General features: G+C 40.4%; 1 protein-coding gene across 1 annotated transcript in view; it reads left to right on the plus strand.

The window, feature by feature from the left end:
• The window catches only part of CFAP54 (cilia and flagella associated protein 54), a 291,046-nt gene that overhangs the window by 165,856 nt on the left and 109,699 nt on the right, over positions 1-15,491 (plus strand). The window contains exons 46-48 of the mRNA XM_043440645.1: positions 2,162-2,248; positions 8,881-9,003; positions 14,437-14,490. Coding sequence (XP_043296580.1) covers positions 2,162-2,248; positions 8,881-9,003; positions 14,437-14,490 — 264 coding nt within the window. The remainder of the gene's footprint in view (positions 1-2,161; positions 2,249-8,880; positions 9,004-14,436; positions 14,491-15,491) is intronic.

Genomic DNA, 15,491 nt, shown 5'->3' on the forward strand with positions numbered 1-15,491 from the left:
TTTTTTAACTCTATTATTTATCGTTTTTTCCCCCTTAAGATATGGTAAAATTGACTAGAATGTTTCACTGGTCTGGAACACGGAAATCTAGTGCACTTATAACTTCACTTTATTGTCATGAAGGAATATCAGTATCAAAACTATGGGAGTATTTCTTTATTGAGACAAACTTATCTTTGTGTCTGTCTCATCTCTTCTATGTTAAGGGCACATCTAAGTGATAAACAGATTCTAAATATGAAATTAAAGACAGACACTTCTTAATATCCTAAGAAATTAAAAGGCCCAAATGAAAACTCATTTCCTTTGGGAAAATAAGTCACAAATCATAAATTTGAAGTTGATTTCATTTTAGACATAAATTAGTATTTTCTGTTGGTCTTTCCTCCTTTATCTTAGTTTTTCTTTTCTCTTCCTCTGTGCTGTTTCCTCTACTGTTGTCTGTCTTTTCCCACTGTGTTTACTTCTTAACATCTGTTCTTTCTTTCTTTCTGCTTCTTCCCCTTTCCTCTATAATTTTAATACTTACCTTATTTTTTTCTCCTACGTTATTTTCTGTTCTCTTGTTCTAAATTAACTCTCTCCTTGTTTTGAAAAGATTTATTGTCCCCTGAAATTAGTTATTAAATTATAATGTCATGTGTTAACGCGAAAAGGTTGATACATGCTTGTAATACTTGGCAGATTTGGCACACACACAAAAAATGTTTATTAGCAAAAAATAACAAAAGCAGTGTTCCTCTCATTGTTAAGGGGATTCATTTCTGGATTTAGAAAATAGTTTTACCTATTCCCTGGGTAACCTTTAGCTGCCTAGTCCTATTCATATATAATACATATCACGGCACTGGAAAAGAAATGAGACTTTTTTCTCTGAAGCTTAAGAAATTGAGAACATTTTTCTGAATAATTGAGCTGTTGGCAGCAATAAAATGGTGTGTTTTTATTTCTCACTAAAGAAAAGACAATCTCAAAGGTGATAGCCAACTCTTATGGTTTTGTACTGCATTAATTGTAGAAAAAGGTATTGTTATGTTTGTAGAGCATCATTATAGAAAAATATATTGTGTTATGTTTGAAATCATTTAAGACCAGTTCTAATCCTCTGTAAAAGCTGTTGCTATTAGCAGCTGCCATTTGACTGACAATGAGAGATTCCTTAGCTGAACTTGCAAGATGTAAACAGTTTCCATTTTGTATTACACTACCTTCTAGAAGTACCTAAGGAGATTGCTATAATACGTAAAATTTACCAAGCGACCCCTTGCTGTGGAATCATGGGAAATAGTTTGCTAAATAATAAGGATCCAAGTCCATATTCTTGCTCCATCTCCCTTTGATGGGGCAGGACCCAGCTGCAGGGAGTGAACTTCAGTTTTAAGTTGCAGTTAGGAGCTGTTCAAAAGTCCAGGCAAAACTATCCCTCAACACCCACCTTTAGCTGGATCATGCTTAGGTCAGCTGAAAAATTGGTAGTCTACAAGCTTTTACATATATCTATGGGACATCAAGAAGACTTGAACTTTGGGCTTAATTCTAGGAAAATAAAAATATTATGTGAAGAGTAAACTTGAGTTTTGAGCAGCAGAATATATGTTCTGTGATGGCAAGGACTTAGATTTTTTCCTCGTTCAACAATGTCTGACATTCATATGACAGGCATGTTATACTTTTTTTGCTGATAGAGATATTTCAATTGAAGACAATAGCAGTTGACATTGAGATGAATACATAGGAGCTATTAGGGGACATGGATGTGATTTGTTTTAAATTCTGCATTTATTTGATAGCTTATTTGCTAGAATGTTTCCACAGGCTTCAGTAATTCATATATATATGTTGAATTAATTTTTTTCAAGAAAGATGATTAACTTGAGTTTTATTTTTCCATGCTTATGGAAATGTGAAACCTAGGTTTGAGTACCAAGTGGCATCTACTTGGAACTATAAGTCACTGATAGCACTTTGAAGTTTTGATAAAATAGTGAAGCATATGCTAGGCAGATCATTTCACTTATACCAAATAGTATAGTCTTTTAATATATAAAAAATAAATCATGATTTTGTACATCTCTTGCATTAATATTTGGATAAATTGTATTGTTGGATTGTTAACTTGATAACATATGTTTCAAAACAAAGAATGTTTTTCTCTTGGTAGATTCTGCCTCTTCTTGCATTGTACCAATATTTTGTTTCTGTAATTTGCCAAGACCTAGTCAAAAATCTGGAAGCAAGAATCCTCAAGGTATGTTTCAAGCTTTTAAGACATGTGGTATTTTTCAACTATTGAAGATATCATCTTAAATTACTTTGGTTCTAATACTCATAATCATAAACTGATAGTAATACATGGTGTTGAACTGATGTTAAAAAGCTTACGCAGCATTATCATAAAGTATAAGAAAGAGCTGGGTAGAAAGCTTAAATCATTTGATGCTTTGTTTTGTTGTTGTTCAGTCCCTAAGTCGTGTCCAACTCTTCTGCTACCCCATGGACTGTAGCGCGCCAGGCTCCTCTGTCCATGGGATTTTCTGGGCAATTTTATGCTCGGGCCCACAGTAAGTGAGGAACAGCTACCCCTAGTAACAGGCTAACCTAACAACATTCAGTCCAGAAATCACCATTTCTGAATGACTGGTTTCTCATGAAGACTAATGAGTCATTTTCCAAAGTTTGTGAGTTGTTTTGCTAAGGATCTTTTGTATATCATGGTGCACAAGAGTTTTTCATGGCATAGGTAGTTGAAGTGATAAAATTCACAAATACTAAATTACAACTAATTATGTAACCTGTAGAAGTCAGGAGGCTCTTTACCTTCAAGATTCATGTGTAGTTGGCTTGAGCCCCATGTAGAGTGCAGAATGTCAAGCATCTCCTTTTCTCTGTTTTTTTCCCTGGTCACCGATTATCAGAGGCTTCCACTTATGTTGAATTTGTTTTGTACCTGGATCCTCTCAATAGCCAGCAAATTTGCTCCCTGTCCTGCACTTCCTCATCTCTAATACGGAATCCAACCCTATTCCATATTTTACACACACACACACACACACATTGCATTCACCTAAGGTCTTTATTTCTATATCAGATTTTACTGAAAATTGGGAACATAAGGCAAGTTTGTTGCTGTTTTTAGTTGCTGAGTCATGTCTGATTCTTTTGTGACTGCAGGGACAGTAGCCCACCTGGCTCCTCTGTCCACGGGATTTCCCAGGAAGAATACTGGAGTTGGTTGCTATTTCCTTCTCCAGAGAATCTTCCTGACCCAGAGATCAAGCCCACGTCTCCTACATTGGCAGGCATGTTCTTTACCATGGAGTCTCTAGGGAGGCACTTGCAAGTTAGAATATTTGGCATCTCTGAGTTTAAAATATTTCATGCTGGTAAATTCTCCACAACACACTCTAAAAAAATAAAAAAAGCCTTGGTTTGTAGCATTTGCAATTTCCATGGGATAAATACTCCCACTGCAGTTGACTTCAGCCTGCCAATTAGGCATTACTGAACATGGGGTTGGGACAAGATGTGCACGCTCAGTTGGGGGTGAGTGGCACCAACACTCCCTTGGCTGAGCTGTCCTTCTCCTTTTTTGGAAAAACCCTCCTTCCTCAGATCCTTTAAATGTTGTAACAAGGGAAAATAAGATTTTCCTTTGAGCTGCTCTCTCTAGGACCCAACCTGTGAGCCTGTGTTTTCAGACCAAATAGTCTATCACATCCTATTTCTTAATAAAGATAATACATTCTCTAAGAGAAGTTCTGGTGCTCTTAAGATAATACATTTTAACCTCGGAATAAGTAATTGGTTTTCAGCCATGAATTCTGAGTTACTGAACTCTTTAAGAGTTCTCTTGCTTTTGAATTTCAATAACACTGTTTAAAAAGCTGCATACAACTTTTCTTTCTCTGTTTTTAAGATAGTACTCTCTTCAAAACTGAAAAATTCTTGAGGCTAGGGCATGTGTCTTATTCATCTTTTGGTTCCCTATAGTGTCTTGAGTAGTAAATTCATATACTTGATATTCAGTAGTTAATTATTAAATTGAATTTAAAGTCTTTAGACATATATCACGTGCCTACTGTCCACTCTCCTTGGTGTTCAGTGGGAGCTCATAAAGAAGATACTTGGTAAATGTTTACTGCTTTATCTCTGAAGCAACATTCATCGAATATCTCCTGATAAAGGCACCATTAGTAACTCTGGTCGAAAAAAATGTAACCCATGGCCCTTGCTTGTAAGGAAGTGAAAACGGGGAAGAGAGATAGGGCATTATGTGTGTACCTCCCAGCTGATCATTTGCAGATGAGTGTGATGAACACCCTTTCCGGGAGCTTGAAAGAGGGGGACAGGGCTTTGGGTCTTTTGGCTTTACCAAGTACACGGGTAAGATTTAGGTTTGAAAAGAGTGAATCAGTTCTAATGAGATGGATAAAACTGGAGCCCATTATACAGAGTGAAGTAAGCCAGAAAGATAAAGAACATTACAGCATACTAACACATATATATGGAATTTAGAAAGATGGTAACGATAACCCTATATGCAAAACAGAAAAAGAGACACAGAAGTACAGAACAGACTTTTGAACTCTGTGGGAGAAGGTGAGGGTGGGATGTTTTGAAAGAACAGCATGTATATTATCTATGGTGAAACATATCACCAGCCCAGGTGGGATGCATGAGACAAGTGCTCGGGCCTGGTGCACTGGGAAGACCCAGAGGAATCGGGTGGAGAGGGAGGTGGGAGGGGGGGATCGGGATGGGGAATAAGTGTAACTCTATGGCTGATTCATATCAATGTATGACAAAACCCACTGCAATGTTGTGAAGTGATTAGCCTCCAACTAATAAAAAAAAAAAAAAAAAAGAAAAGAGCAGAACTGACTGAGCAGGAGAGGGAAGAAGGGAGCATTGTCGGCCGACAACCGTGTGAAGGGTGCAGAGGTGAGAAAGTGTTGGCTTGTTTTAGGGGGCTGAGGGGGCTTGGTTAGACTGGAGTGGGGGTCTTGAGTAGGCAAGTTGGAGAAGATGGCATGAGGACACCAGAGGCCCAGGATGTGGAGGAGACGGTGGGTCCAGTCTTGGACTCCAAGCTGAGACGTAATGTGGAGGGTGAGCAGTGAGAGAAAGGAGGAGGTGTGGAGTCAGAGTGGGGTGTCGCCAGGAGACAAGAAGCATGGCAGGCTTGCAGTGATCATCAGGACCGTGTCAGAAGGAGGTCAGAAGGGCACTGAAAGAATCTGCAACAAAGGTTTTGATTGTGACTATTTTTTATTGGATTGTTAGTACTTGGTAACTCTTTTTGTTCTAGAGTAGGTTAAAAGTCAGTGAAGAACTATGGAGAGTCTCTTGTAGTCTTGGGCTGAGAGGGGTAACTCATGACACCGTTTTGATCAGGAGAAGGATGAGATCAGATGTATCTGGTAGGGGTGTCAGGAGTAGAGTGAGATGAGACTAGGATCTTATTGGCATAGCATGACTGGAAACTCAACTATAGCATTGCCAGAATCCATGAAAAGGGGCAATTGTTGCATCAGACAGAAGAAGGAATGACAGCCCCTGTGAGTAATTTGTCTGACCTTCCTGAACTAAACTGGGGTCAGTGAGTGGGAAAAGAGAAAAGTCACAGTCAGGAAACAGTAAGCAGTGATGCTTTCTGAGAAATCAAACAGCAGTAAATCACACTGTTAAGTCTCTACCAGTGCTCTAATGTCTTTCAGGGAAAGCTTTAAGACCTCTTTATGATCAACTTGTCCAGCTTCCTAAAAGAGGTATCACTCTCAAAACATCCAGCATTCCTGGGAAGGGTACCAATAGTTCTGTATTTGTGTGACTGAATGGTTGATTTATGGGTGGTTCTTTTTTCCACCTGGCTTGTTTATGTTCACAGTGTTTCTGAAAATACATGTCTATTATTATCACCATGGCTTTTTCAAATGGTCAGATTCATTTGATAAACTGAACCAGAGGTAGCCTGAACAGTTACAAGTGGTCCATGTACAGCAATCTCACATTCAAGACCAGAGGAGACTGACCTCACACAGATATGGGGAAATGTTTCCTCTAAGGAGCAGAGAGTTCAGTCACCTCCCTAATGCCTGCTTTGGTATTATATGACACCAGGGAGATTGGAGCCCAAAGTGTTTTAGGCAAGAGCCAAAGTGTGCAACTCAATAGACAAGCCATTTTCTCTTCATTAAAAATATTCTCCTGACTTTGTGTGTTTTATTTTTATGTTCTTGTCACATCCTATTTCCTTCTAACTCACCTTCTTTTTATTTCTTTAAAATTGGTACACTCTTGAGTTCCTAAGATAATATAAAGGAAAGGAAAGTAAGATGAGTATACGTGTCAAGGATAAATTGGGTTTTGTTTTAGATATATGTCACCTTCATCCAAGTGTGTGTTTTACCCCCTGCTCCCAGTTTACTATTTTCTGTCCTCTGTGAAGTCACTTGTTGCTGTTCAGTGGCTAAGTTGTGTCTGACTCTTTGCAGTTCTATGGACCGCAGCACACCAGTCTTCCCTATCCTTCACTATCTCCCAGAGTTTGCTCAAACTCATGTCCATTGAGTCAATGATGCCATCCAACCATCTCATCCTCTGCCACCTTCTCCTTTTGCCTTCAGTCTTTCCCAGCATCAGGGTCTTTTCCAATGAGATGGCTTTTTGCATAGGTGGCCAAAGTATTGGCGCTCCAGCATCAGTCCTTCCAATAAATATTCAATGTTGATTTCCTTTTGGGTTGACTGATTTGATCTTGCTGTTCAAGGGACTCTGAAGAGTCTTCTCCAGCACCACAGTTTGAAAGCATGAATTCTTCAGTGCTCAGCCTTCTTTATGGTCCAGCTCTCACATCCATACATGACTACAACAAGAAGCATAGCTTTGACTAGATGGACCTTTGTTGGCAAAGTAATGTCTCTGCTTTCTAATATGCTGTCTCGGTTTTGTCATAGCTTTCCTTCCAAGGAGCAAGTGTCTTTTAATTTCATGGCTGCAGTCCCCATCCATAGTGATCTTGAAGCCCAACAAAATAAGGTCTGTCTCTGTTTCCACTTTCTCCCCGATTTGCCATGAAGTGATGGGACCAGATGCCATGATCTTAATTTTTTTGAATGCTGAGTTTTAAGTCAGCTTTTTCACTCTCCTCTTTCACCCTCATCAAGAGGCTCTTTAGTTCCTCTTCACTGTCTGCCATTAGAATGGTATCATCCTCTTATCTGAGGTTGTTGATGTGTCTTCTGGCAGTCTTGATCCCAGCTTGTGATTCACTAGATGTTTTTAAACATCAGTCAGGTACAGACCCTGCCCTGTTAACAACTCTTCAGTCACTTATCCTGCAGAGAATCAGATCCCGAGGCTCCACTCTGGTTGACTGGCCTCCACTCACACCTAGCTGCCAGCCCTCTCCTCCTCTCCCTAAGCTCCCACCACACAGGCTGTTCCCTGAACTCACCAGGACCCCGGGGTTGCTTCTGTCACCACATGACCTTTGTCTTCACGGTGCCCTCAGCAGATTTTCACATCTCCCTCCATCGTATCATTTCCCAAATATTCTCTTGAAAGTTTTCTTCTCAGAGAAGTCCCTCCTGATCACAATTTGAAACATAGTATTTTGTCAGTAACTTTTATGTCTTTTCACATTGGATATATCTTCATGTATCACTTAAATTTAGCTAATCATTTATACAGTGGATGTAACCTTCAAGATGGGTCTGTGCAGAAGAGAAGCTCAATATACATGTTGAACAAATGCATGTATTTGATCAGGATCTTTCCTTTTCTTCCTGTAATTTTCTTATGGAAAGTTTTGCTAGGTTGTATTCAAAACAAACCATGTACAATATATAGTTCCCAGTTGACTAATGCTGTTAAGTACATGTCTGTAAAATTGACAGTGTCCATTCACTGTGGATAAGAAAACGAACAGCTAATGCACTGTGGAATTCATCTCCTGGTTTGTTTGACATCACTCAGAGTGTTGGAGAAACCCGAAGTGTTTTGTTTTGTCTTTCTTGTGCATTTGTCTGGCTGCCTGGGGTCTCAGATGTGGGATGCAGAATCTTCCGCTGCAGCCTGCGGGCTTCTCTCTGATTGTGTTGCACGGGCTTCAGAGCGTGCCAGTTCAGTAGTTGTGGCAAATGGGCTAGTTGCCCTGTGGCATGTGGGCCCTTAATCCCCGACCAGGGATGGAGAGTCCCCTGTTTGGGAGGCGGCTTCTTAACCGTTGGGCCACCAGCAAAGTCCCTGTTTTGTCTTTGTTTGAAACCATAGTTTTTTATTGTTGTTCAGTAGCTCAGCAGTGTCTGACTCTTTGTGACCCCATGGACTGCAGCACGCCAGGCTTCCCGGTCCTTCACTGTCTCCTGGAGTTTGCTCAAACTCATGTCCATTGAGTCAGTGATGCCATCCAGCTGGCTCATGCCCTGCCATCCTGTTCTCCTCTTGCCCTCAGTCTTTCCTAGCATCAGCGTCTTTTCCGATGAGTCTTTTCCAATGAGTTGGTGACATCAGGTGGTCAAAGTATTAGCCGTACTTTACCATGGAGACAAAAGGATGAAGTAAATTGTTTAAAATGCTTTCATGTCTTATTTCTTTAAATGTGTTTGCATCTGTTATTACTGATGAATGGCCATTGTCTTGAAAAGTCACTTGCTGTGATTCCCTGTTTCTTGGTCTGTGTCCACGTGAGCTGGCTTAGGCACAGACACGTGCATCTCCACAGCCGTGTTGTCTGAGTGTTAACTGATAACGCATCACCAGTATGAAGCAGACATCTTAGATCTCAGGAAGTTGATGATTTTCCTCTAAAATTTTAATTTTGTAAGTAAAACAAATGGTTTAATTTAGTATCTCTCTCTTGTTTTTGTTCCTTTAAAGATAGAAGTCCTTACAGATTTAGGATTCTTTTCCGAAGCCTTTCACGAGCTATCCCAGATATTTTATGCGAAAAACATGCCTTCTTCAGTACCCACTGGCTGTAAACCTACTGGAAAAATGAAGGTAAATCTGCCGATTTAATTCAAAGCTGTTTTTTAACCTTTTCAAGGTCATTTTGAAAACTACAGTCCTAAAATCTAGGAAATCCTTCCACTAATGGTATTTACAAGTCTCTGGCACTGCAGACTTCTTTTAAGGCTGATTATTGCGCTAATCGCTCAGTAGTGTCTGACTCTTTGCCACCCCATGGACTCCTCTGTCCATGACAGCCTCCTCTGTCATGGAATTCTCCAGTGAAGAGTACTGGAGTGAGTTGTCATGCCCTTCTCCAGGGGATCTTCCTGACCTAGGATCAGAGCTGGGTCTCCCGCATTGCAGGCAGATTCTTTACCACGTCAGCCACCATGATGAGAGCTAACCTCAGACATACACAAGGCTTCCTTTTTCTGAAATGGACGGGTGGGTGTCAAGACAGGGATGGGATTGTGGTCTGGGTGTAGGTTTTGACTGTGGAATTTTGACTCTGTGTTATCATGGAAAGTTTCAGGGGACATATTTATTAGCCACTGCCTCTTAGACCTTTGAATCTGAGCTTCTAATTTCTAATTAATATTTTTAGTCAAAACAGTCTCTCTTCAAGTTTTATTTGGATATTTTGCTTTACATATTAATACTTTATACCAAAAAGTTAAGCATATGTTCAAATTTCTTCTGATTTTTATGAGAAGAAAATGTTCTAGTTTGTCAAGCCTTATTGGACTGGGAGAGAGTTTTACCTGGCTTGCTTGATTGGCATTTATAAATTGCATAAGTGAAGCATCTTGAAAATGAATGTGTGTGTGAGTCGCTCAGTCGTGTCCGACTCTTTGTGACCCCATGGACTGTAGCCCGCCAGGCTCCTCCATCCATGAAATCTTCTAGGCAAGAGTACTGGAGTGGGTTGCCATTTCCTTCTCTGGGGGATCGTCTCCCAAATTGCGGGCAGGTTTCCCAGGGAATCCCAGGGACTGAATGCTGACCTTTAAATCAGAGTGAGCTATCATTTCCTCTGCTTTGGTGTCTGCAGTGGTCTGGGAATCACTGGGAGATCTTGCTTAGGCTGGGTATTTGGACGCTCACCCAGGGGCCAGCAGTAAAGGACACAGGAGGAGGGAACAAGTCAGTTTCCTAGGAGGGGCCCTGTGAGTGAGGAGTGAGACTGAGACACAACACATGCTGGTGGGATTCCCGTCTGGAGGACCTCAAAGAAACTGTGGGATGGCTGTACGTCTTGAAAAATGTTTGCAGAGGCTGACAGTATATTTACATTAATGCATGCATTACTTCCATGTGTCCACTAAAATGCTGCTGCTTTTTCTCAATATGACTGCTAAGGTGTTAATGTTTATTGTACTGAGGCAGCCTAAGAGGAAGTCTTCCCTCATGGCTCAGACAGTGAAGAATCTGCCTACCATGTGGAGACCCAGGTTTGATTCTTTCACTTTTCAGCCTAGGTGATAGAATATGTGTGTGTGGGTCTATACACCTACAGTTTCAACCAACCATGGTTCAAAATATTCAGAAAAAAATTCCAGAAGGTTCCAAAAGGTAAAATTTAAATTTGCTTGCTAGCAATTGCTTACATAACATTTACATTGTATTTACAGGTACTTACATAGCATTTACATTGAATTAGACATTATAAATAATCTAGAGATGATTTAAGGTGTATGGGAGGATATGCCTAAGATATGTGCAAATACTGAGCTATTTCATATAAGTACTTAAGCATTGCAGATTTTGGTAAAGGAGATTGGGGGATGAATCCTGGAAACAGTCCTCCACTGTATTTCTATCTAGCTAGCTGTCTATCTGGGAGTCTGTTGGGTTTTTTGGTTCATTTCCTATGGCCCAACTAACTCATCTTGTTACCTGGGTTAAATGATCAGTGTTTTCTTGTTTTTTCTCAAGCAACAACCTTTCCTTATTGTAAATAGTTTTGTTATTAAAATCATATTTTAATTCATTGGAAAATATTTATTGAATGCTGACTGAATATAGGCACTATTCCAGACATGGAGACAGAGCCATGGAAAGGTAAATGGAGTTCTTGCCTTCCTGAAGGCACATACCCACTGGGGAGTCTAGTGAGGAAGACAAATAATAAACATATTAAGCACATAACTATATGTCAGATGGTGACAGTGGTGTGAAGGATGGTCAAGTTGAGTTGAGGGGACAGGAAGTGGCCAGAGTGGTGGGCGGCTGTCTTATTGAGGGTGCTTTGGGAAATCTAATAAGGAGTGGAGGCTTTGAGGGAACAACCTTCCAAATAAGAGGAAGTACAAGAGGAAAGGCCTGGAAGATGTGCTTGTGGAAAATTAGGGAGGCCGTGTGAGGCTGGGCCATGTGAGCCCAGACTGGAGAGAAAGAGGAGGAGGACAGGGATGCGCCCAGGAGCTAGGTCATGCTGGGTCACACAGGGCTGGGTGAGGACTCGAGTTTGCTCTGAACAGGAGAAGTCTCGTAAAGCTTTGAGAGGACTGATGTGATAGTAGTGACTTTCACAGAACCACGTGCTTGCTATTTGGGGAATGGATGGTGCATGAGGTTGAGGGTAAATAGCGAGACCAGGGAGAAGGGCTTTGCAAATGAGCTGAGTGAGGCATGGCAGTGGTTAGAGGTAACAGGGGTGGAAGGAAAGAAATGTGGTGACATTCTGGATGTGTCGCTAAGGCAGAGCTGACAGTATCTGCTGATGCTGGTTGAGATAGAGGAGGTAAGAGAAAGAAGTTAAGCATGACCACACAGCTTCAACATGAGCAGCTGGTAGGAAAGTGTTTTCATTGACTGAGATGGGGAGTCCTGCTGCTCTGAGGCAGGGTGGAGCGTGTTAAGTGTGAGATTCCTAGTAGACAAACAGGTGGAGAGGCTGCCTGTGTAGGTGCAGAGAGTATATGATTCAGAGGAGAGGTTAGGGCTGCAGGTAAATTTGGGAGCATTAACAGAGAGCTAAAAAAAAATCATGGGACTGGATGAAATCAGCTGGGGACCAAGGCAGAGTGAAAAGTAGAAGTCAGAGGGCTGGACGTTGGGATCCTCCACACGTAGGGTCCAGAAGACAAGAAGGAAAGGGAAGTCAGCTGGGTAGAATGGGAAGCAAGAGAAAGTTTTCAGTAGTCACTGGTATCACCAAAACAAATAAACAAGCAGCCTGAAACTCACATGCTCAGTCACTTCAGTTGTGTCCGACTCTCTGTGACGTATGGACTATAGCCTGCCAATCCAAACTGAAACTCATGTTTACAGATAAATTCCAAACTTCATTTTTTTTTTATCAACTAGTTTGCATAAGACAAAAGTGGGGGCAAATTGTCTCCTGATAGACTGTGACTTCATATTTTTTATTCTCAAAGTTATTGTGCAGCTTTCCAGCTTCAGTTGGGAATTTAAAAAGTGTAATTAAAAGAGGAAGTGCATTCAGGGTTTATAATTAAAATAGGTACCAATGTTATTAGGCTGCAGGCTAGTTATTTAAAGAAAGGATTAATGAATTAGATTTCAGTGTAAAAGCAGTTACTGAAAAAAATCTTACAGATTATGATTGGACTTTTCACAGGCTTTTAAAAAATTCTATTTTTAAACATGCTCATATTGAGTTTCTGGTCTCATCACCAAATCTAAAGTCCTGTCATTAAACTTCTTCAAATTGTATCACCAGAAGTCTCACCCTGGATTTGCTTGCTCACTTTTCAATGTATTCAAGGAATAAAGGCTATCTTCAAAAAAAAAAAAAAGAAATGTCTTTAAACACCAACACTTTCTTCCCTTAAGAGCTATGCATGATGTCTTGATTTAGGGGTCCCTCAAAAGCAGATCCTGAGATAAAGATTTGGGAGCAAGTAGTGTGTTCAGGGGGCTTTCCTTGTGGCTCAGCTGGTAAAGAATGCACCTGCAATGTGGAAGATCTAGATTTGATCCCTGGGTTGGGGACCCTCCAGTATTCTGGCCTGGAGAATGCCATAGACTATATAGATATTGTCCATGGGGTCACAAGAGTCGGACACGACTGAGCAACTTTCACTTTGACAGTGTGTTTGGGCAGTGACTCCAGGAAGAACTGTGAGTAAGGGGGACAGTCAGACAGCCAAATAAGGAAAACCACTCCAGAGAGTGTTAATGAGATCACTGTCTTGGGCAGTCGGGGCCACGGAGAGACATCCCTCACCCCTCATAGGTAGTGGCTGCTCCTTATGTGTCCAGCCTCTCCTGAAACTCTCTTGTGGCCGCAGACTGTCCACAGGTAGAGAAGTCCAGGTGCTTGAAGTAGCACATATGAGTGACCTATTCATGGAAGATGCTAGTGACTTCCAGGTGACCAAGAGGATGTGAGTGAGGTATTAGTATTGATGCCTGAGAACAGGTGCCTTTTTAAAAGGTCTTCTGTACCAAGAGGGATGCACACTCACAATGATACAACAGTGTTCTGCAGCAAATGAATGGAATATTTTCTAAGGCAACATTATATTTAGAACATATTAGCAGGTAATTCACAAACAAGGAAAGAACCACAGAAGGCATCATTCTGAAGAGTAATACAATTTTACCTCAAACTGGCAAAAAAAGATATAGGCGCTAATATGTAATGCTGTTGAAACTGCGCTGATCCTTTTCGCACCACGTGTGTGGAAGGTAAGCTGAGCTGTGTGTATGTCAGTTGCTCAGTCGTGTCTGACTTTTTGTGACCCCATGGACTATCGCCCGCCAGTTTCCTCCGTCCCTGGGATTTTCCAGGCAAGAATACCGGAATGAGTTGCCATTTCCTCCTCCGGGGGTCTTCCAGACACAGGGATGGAATCCGGGTCTCCTGCACTGCAGGCAGATTCTTTACTGTCTCAGCCACCAGGGAAGCCTCTTATTCTTATGACCCAGCACTTCTGCTTCCAGGAATCTATTCAGAGGTGCTAATCAGAAATACTCATCACCAATATTATTTAGTACAGGGCTGAGTGGTGGGGTGAAGGGGGAAAGTGGTCCTCTTATGTGTCTAACAATAGGCAAGAGGATAAGTTATTATGCTACTGGGATTGGCCAAAATGTTCTCTCAGGTTTTTCCATAGGATGTTACAGAAAAACCAGAACAAACTTTTTGGCCAACCCCAGTGCATTCGTAGGCTAGAATGTCACTGAGCTGTTGGATGGGGTTTACAGATAACTTAATGGCTTGGGAAAATAATTATGATGTAACATTTAGTGAAAAGGAATACAAATCCGTATATAAAGCTTTAAAATACATCAGAAGGAAGTTGGTAGTAAAGACACCAAGATATTAACATTAACAACCTAAAGATGTTTTTGCTTTCTTCTTTATACAATACTTGCCTTTTCTGACTAGAGCATGTATTACTTCTATAGTAAAACTGGTGTTTAAAAATAGTTTTAGAACACATTAATGTTTTCATCTGAAGGACCGCTCAGTACTCTTGTTTCTAACGTTAACATTTTGTATATTGACAGCTATTTCAATCATTTGACTCGGCAAAACCTCTTATTAGTAAAGAAAATATGCAGGTAAGGATAACATTTTATAAACTTTGGCTATGTAGTGTGGATAATTTTTGAGTCATTTCAATCTATTTGGTGTGTATAATCTTTGTTTTTGAGCACCTGCTGTGAATATAGTCTTTTATTCTAGTAAAGGGATGTTACCTCCAAATACTGAAGCCAGTGGTACGGTTGGACCCAAACTGATCTGCTTTTCAGGTGCAACAAACATCAGTTACTGTTCCTCAATTTTTCAGTTATACATGCATCTTCAGTGTCTTATCTAGCCATGCCAAGCATCTAATATTTATCTTAGTTACCTAGTAACTTTGATCATAAGTAAAGGATTTTCTAATAGGCCACCTATTCAATACTGCTTTTACTTAGACCCTTGCCCCAGTCTAAGATGACCTCTCAACCAGTGTTTGGAAGGTTTTCTGTTCTTTTTCAGTTTTTTACTGGGATGAAATCGACACATAATGTGTAAATATGAGATGCACAACTGCATTGATTTGATACTTTTATGTACTGCAGGGTTAGCTAAAGGAATATTTTCATATGGCATTTTCATAAACAATTCCTCTGACTTTCCCACTATTTTTTACAAAGAGAGGACCAGATTGCCCATCTCAGTAAGTTTGTTCTTGTCAATAATTGAATGATTGGGTTTTAAGCTTTTGATGACCTATGAGCATTTAAGTATATTTTTTCAAGTCATTAAAAAAAATCTTAAAAGAGTACCAGCTATTTGTTCCACTAGAAAGTGTTGATGTGGAAGGTTGGTAGGGTGATCATTGTTAATGGGGTTGCAGACAGGTGAGTGGTTCACACAGCCAAGTGATGGTTAATGCATCTAGCCAGACACATGTAGTTTTTGTTTTTCTAATGCTCAGAAACAGCATTCTGTTCTACTAAGTATTAATTTTTATGAAATAATTTTGAGAGACTTTTCCTAAAAATTGCTTTATTTTTTTCTTCCGTAATTTTGATATACCCACCTTTTATTAAATATGTAATCTTATTACTTA

The sequence above is a fragment of the Cervus canadensis genome, chromosome 21 (assembly GCF_019320065.1).
Source record: "Cervus canadensis isolate Bull #8, Minnesota chromosome 21, ASM1932006v1, whole genome shotgun sequence".
Taxonomy (NCBI): Eukaryota; Metazoa; Chordata; class Mammalia; order Artiodactyla; family Cervidae; genus Cervus; species Cervus canadensis.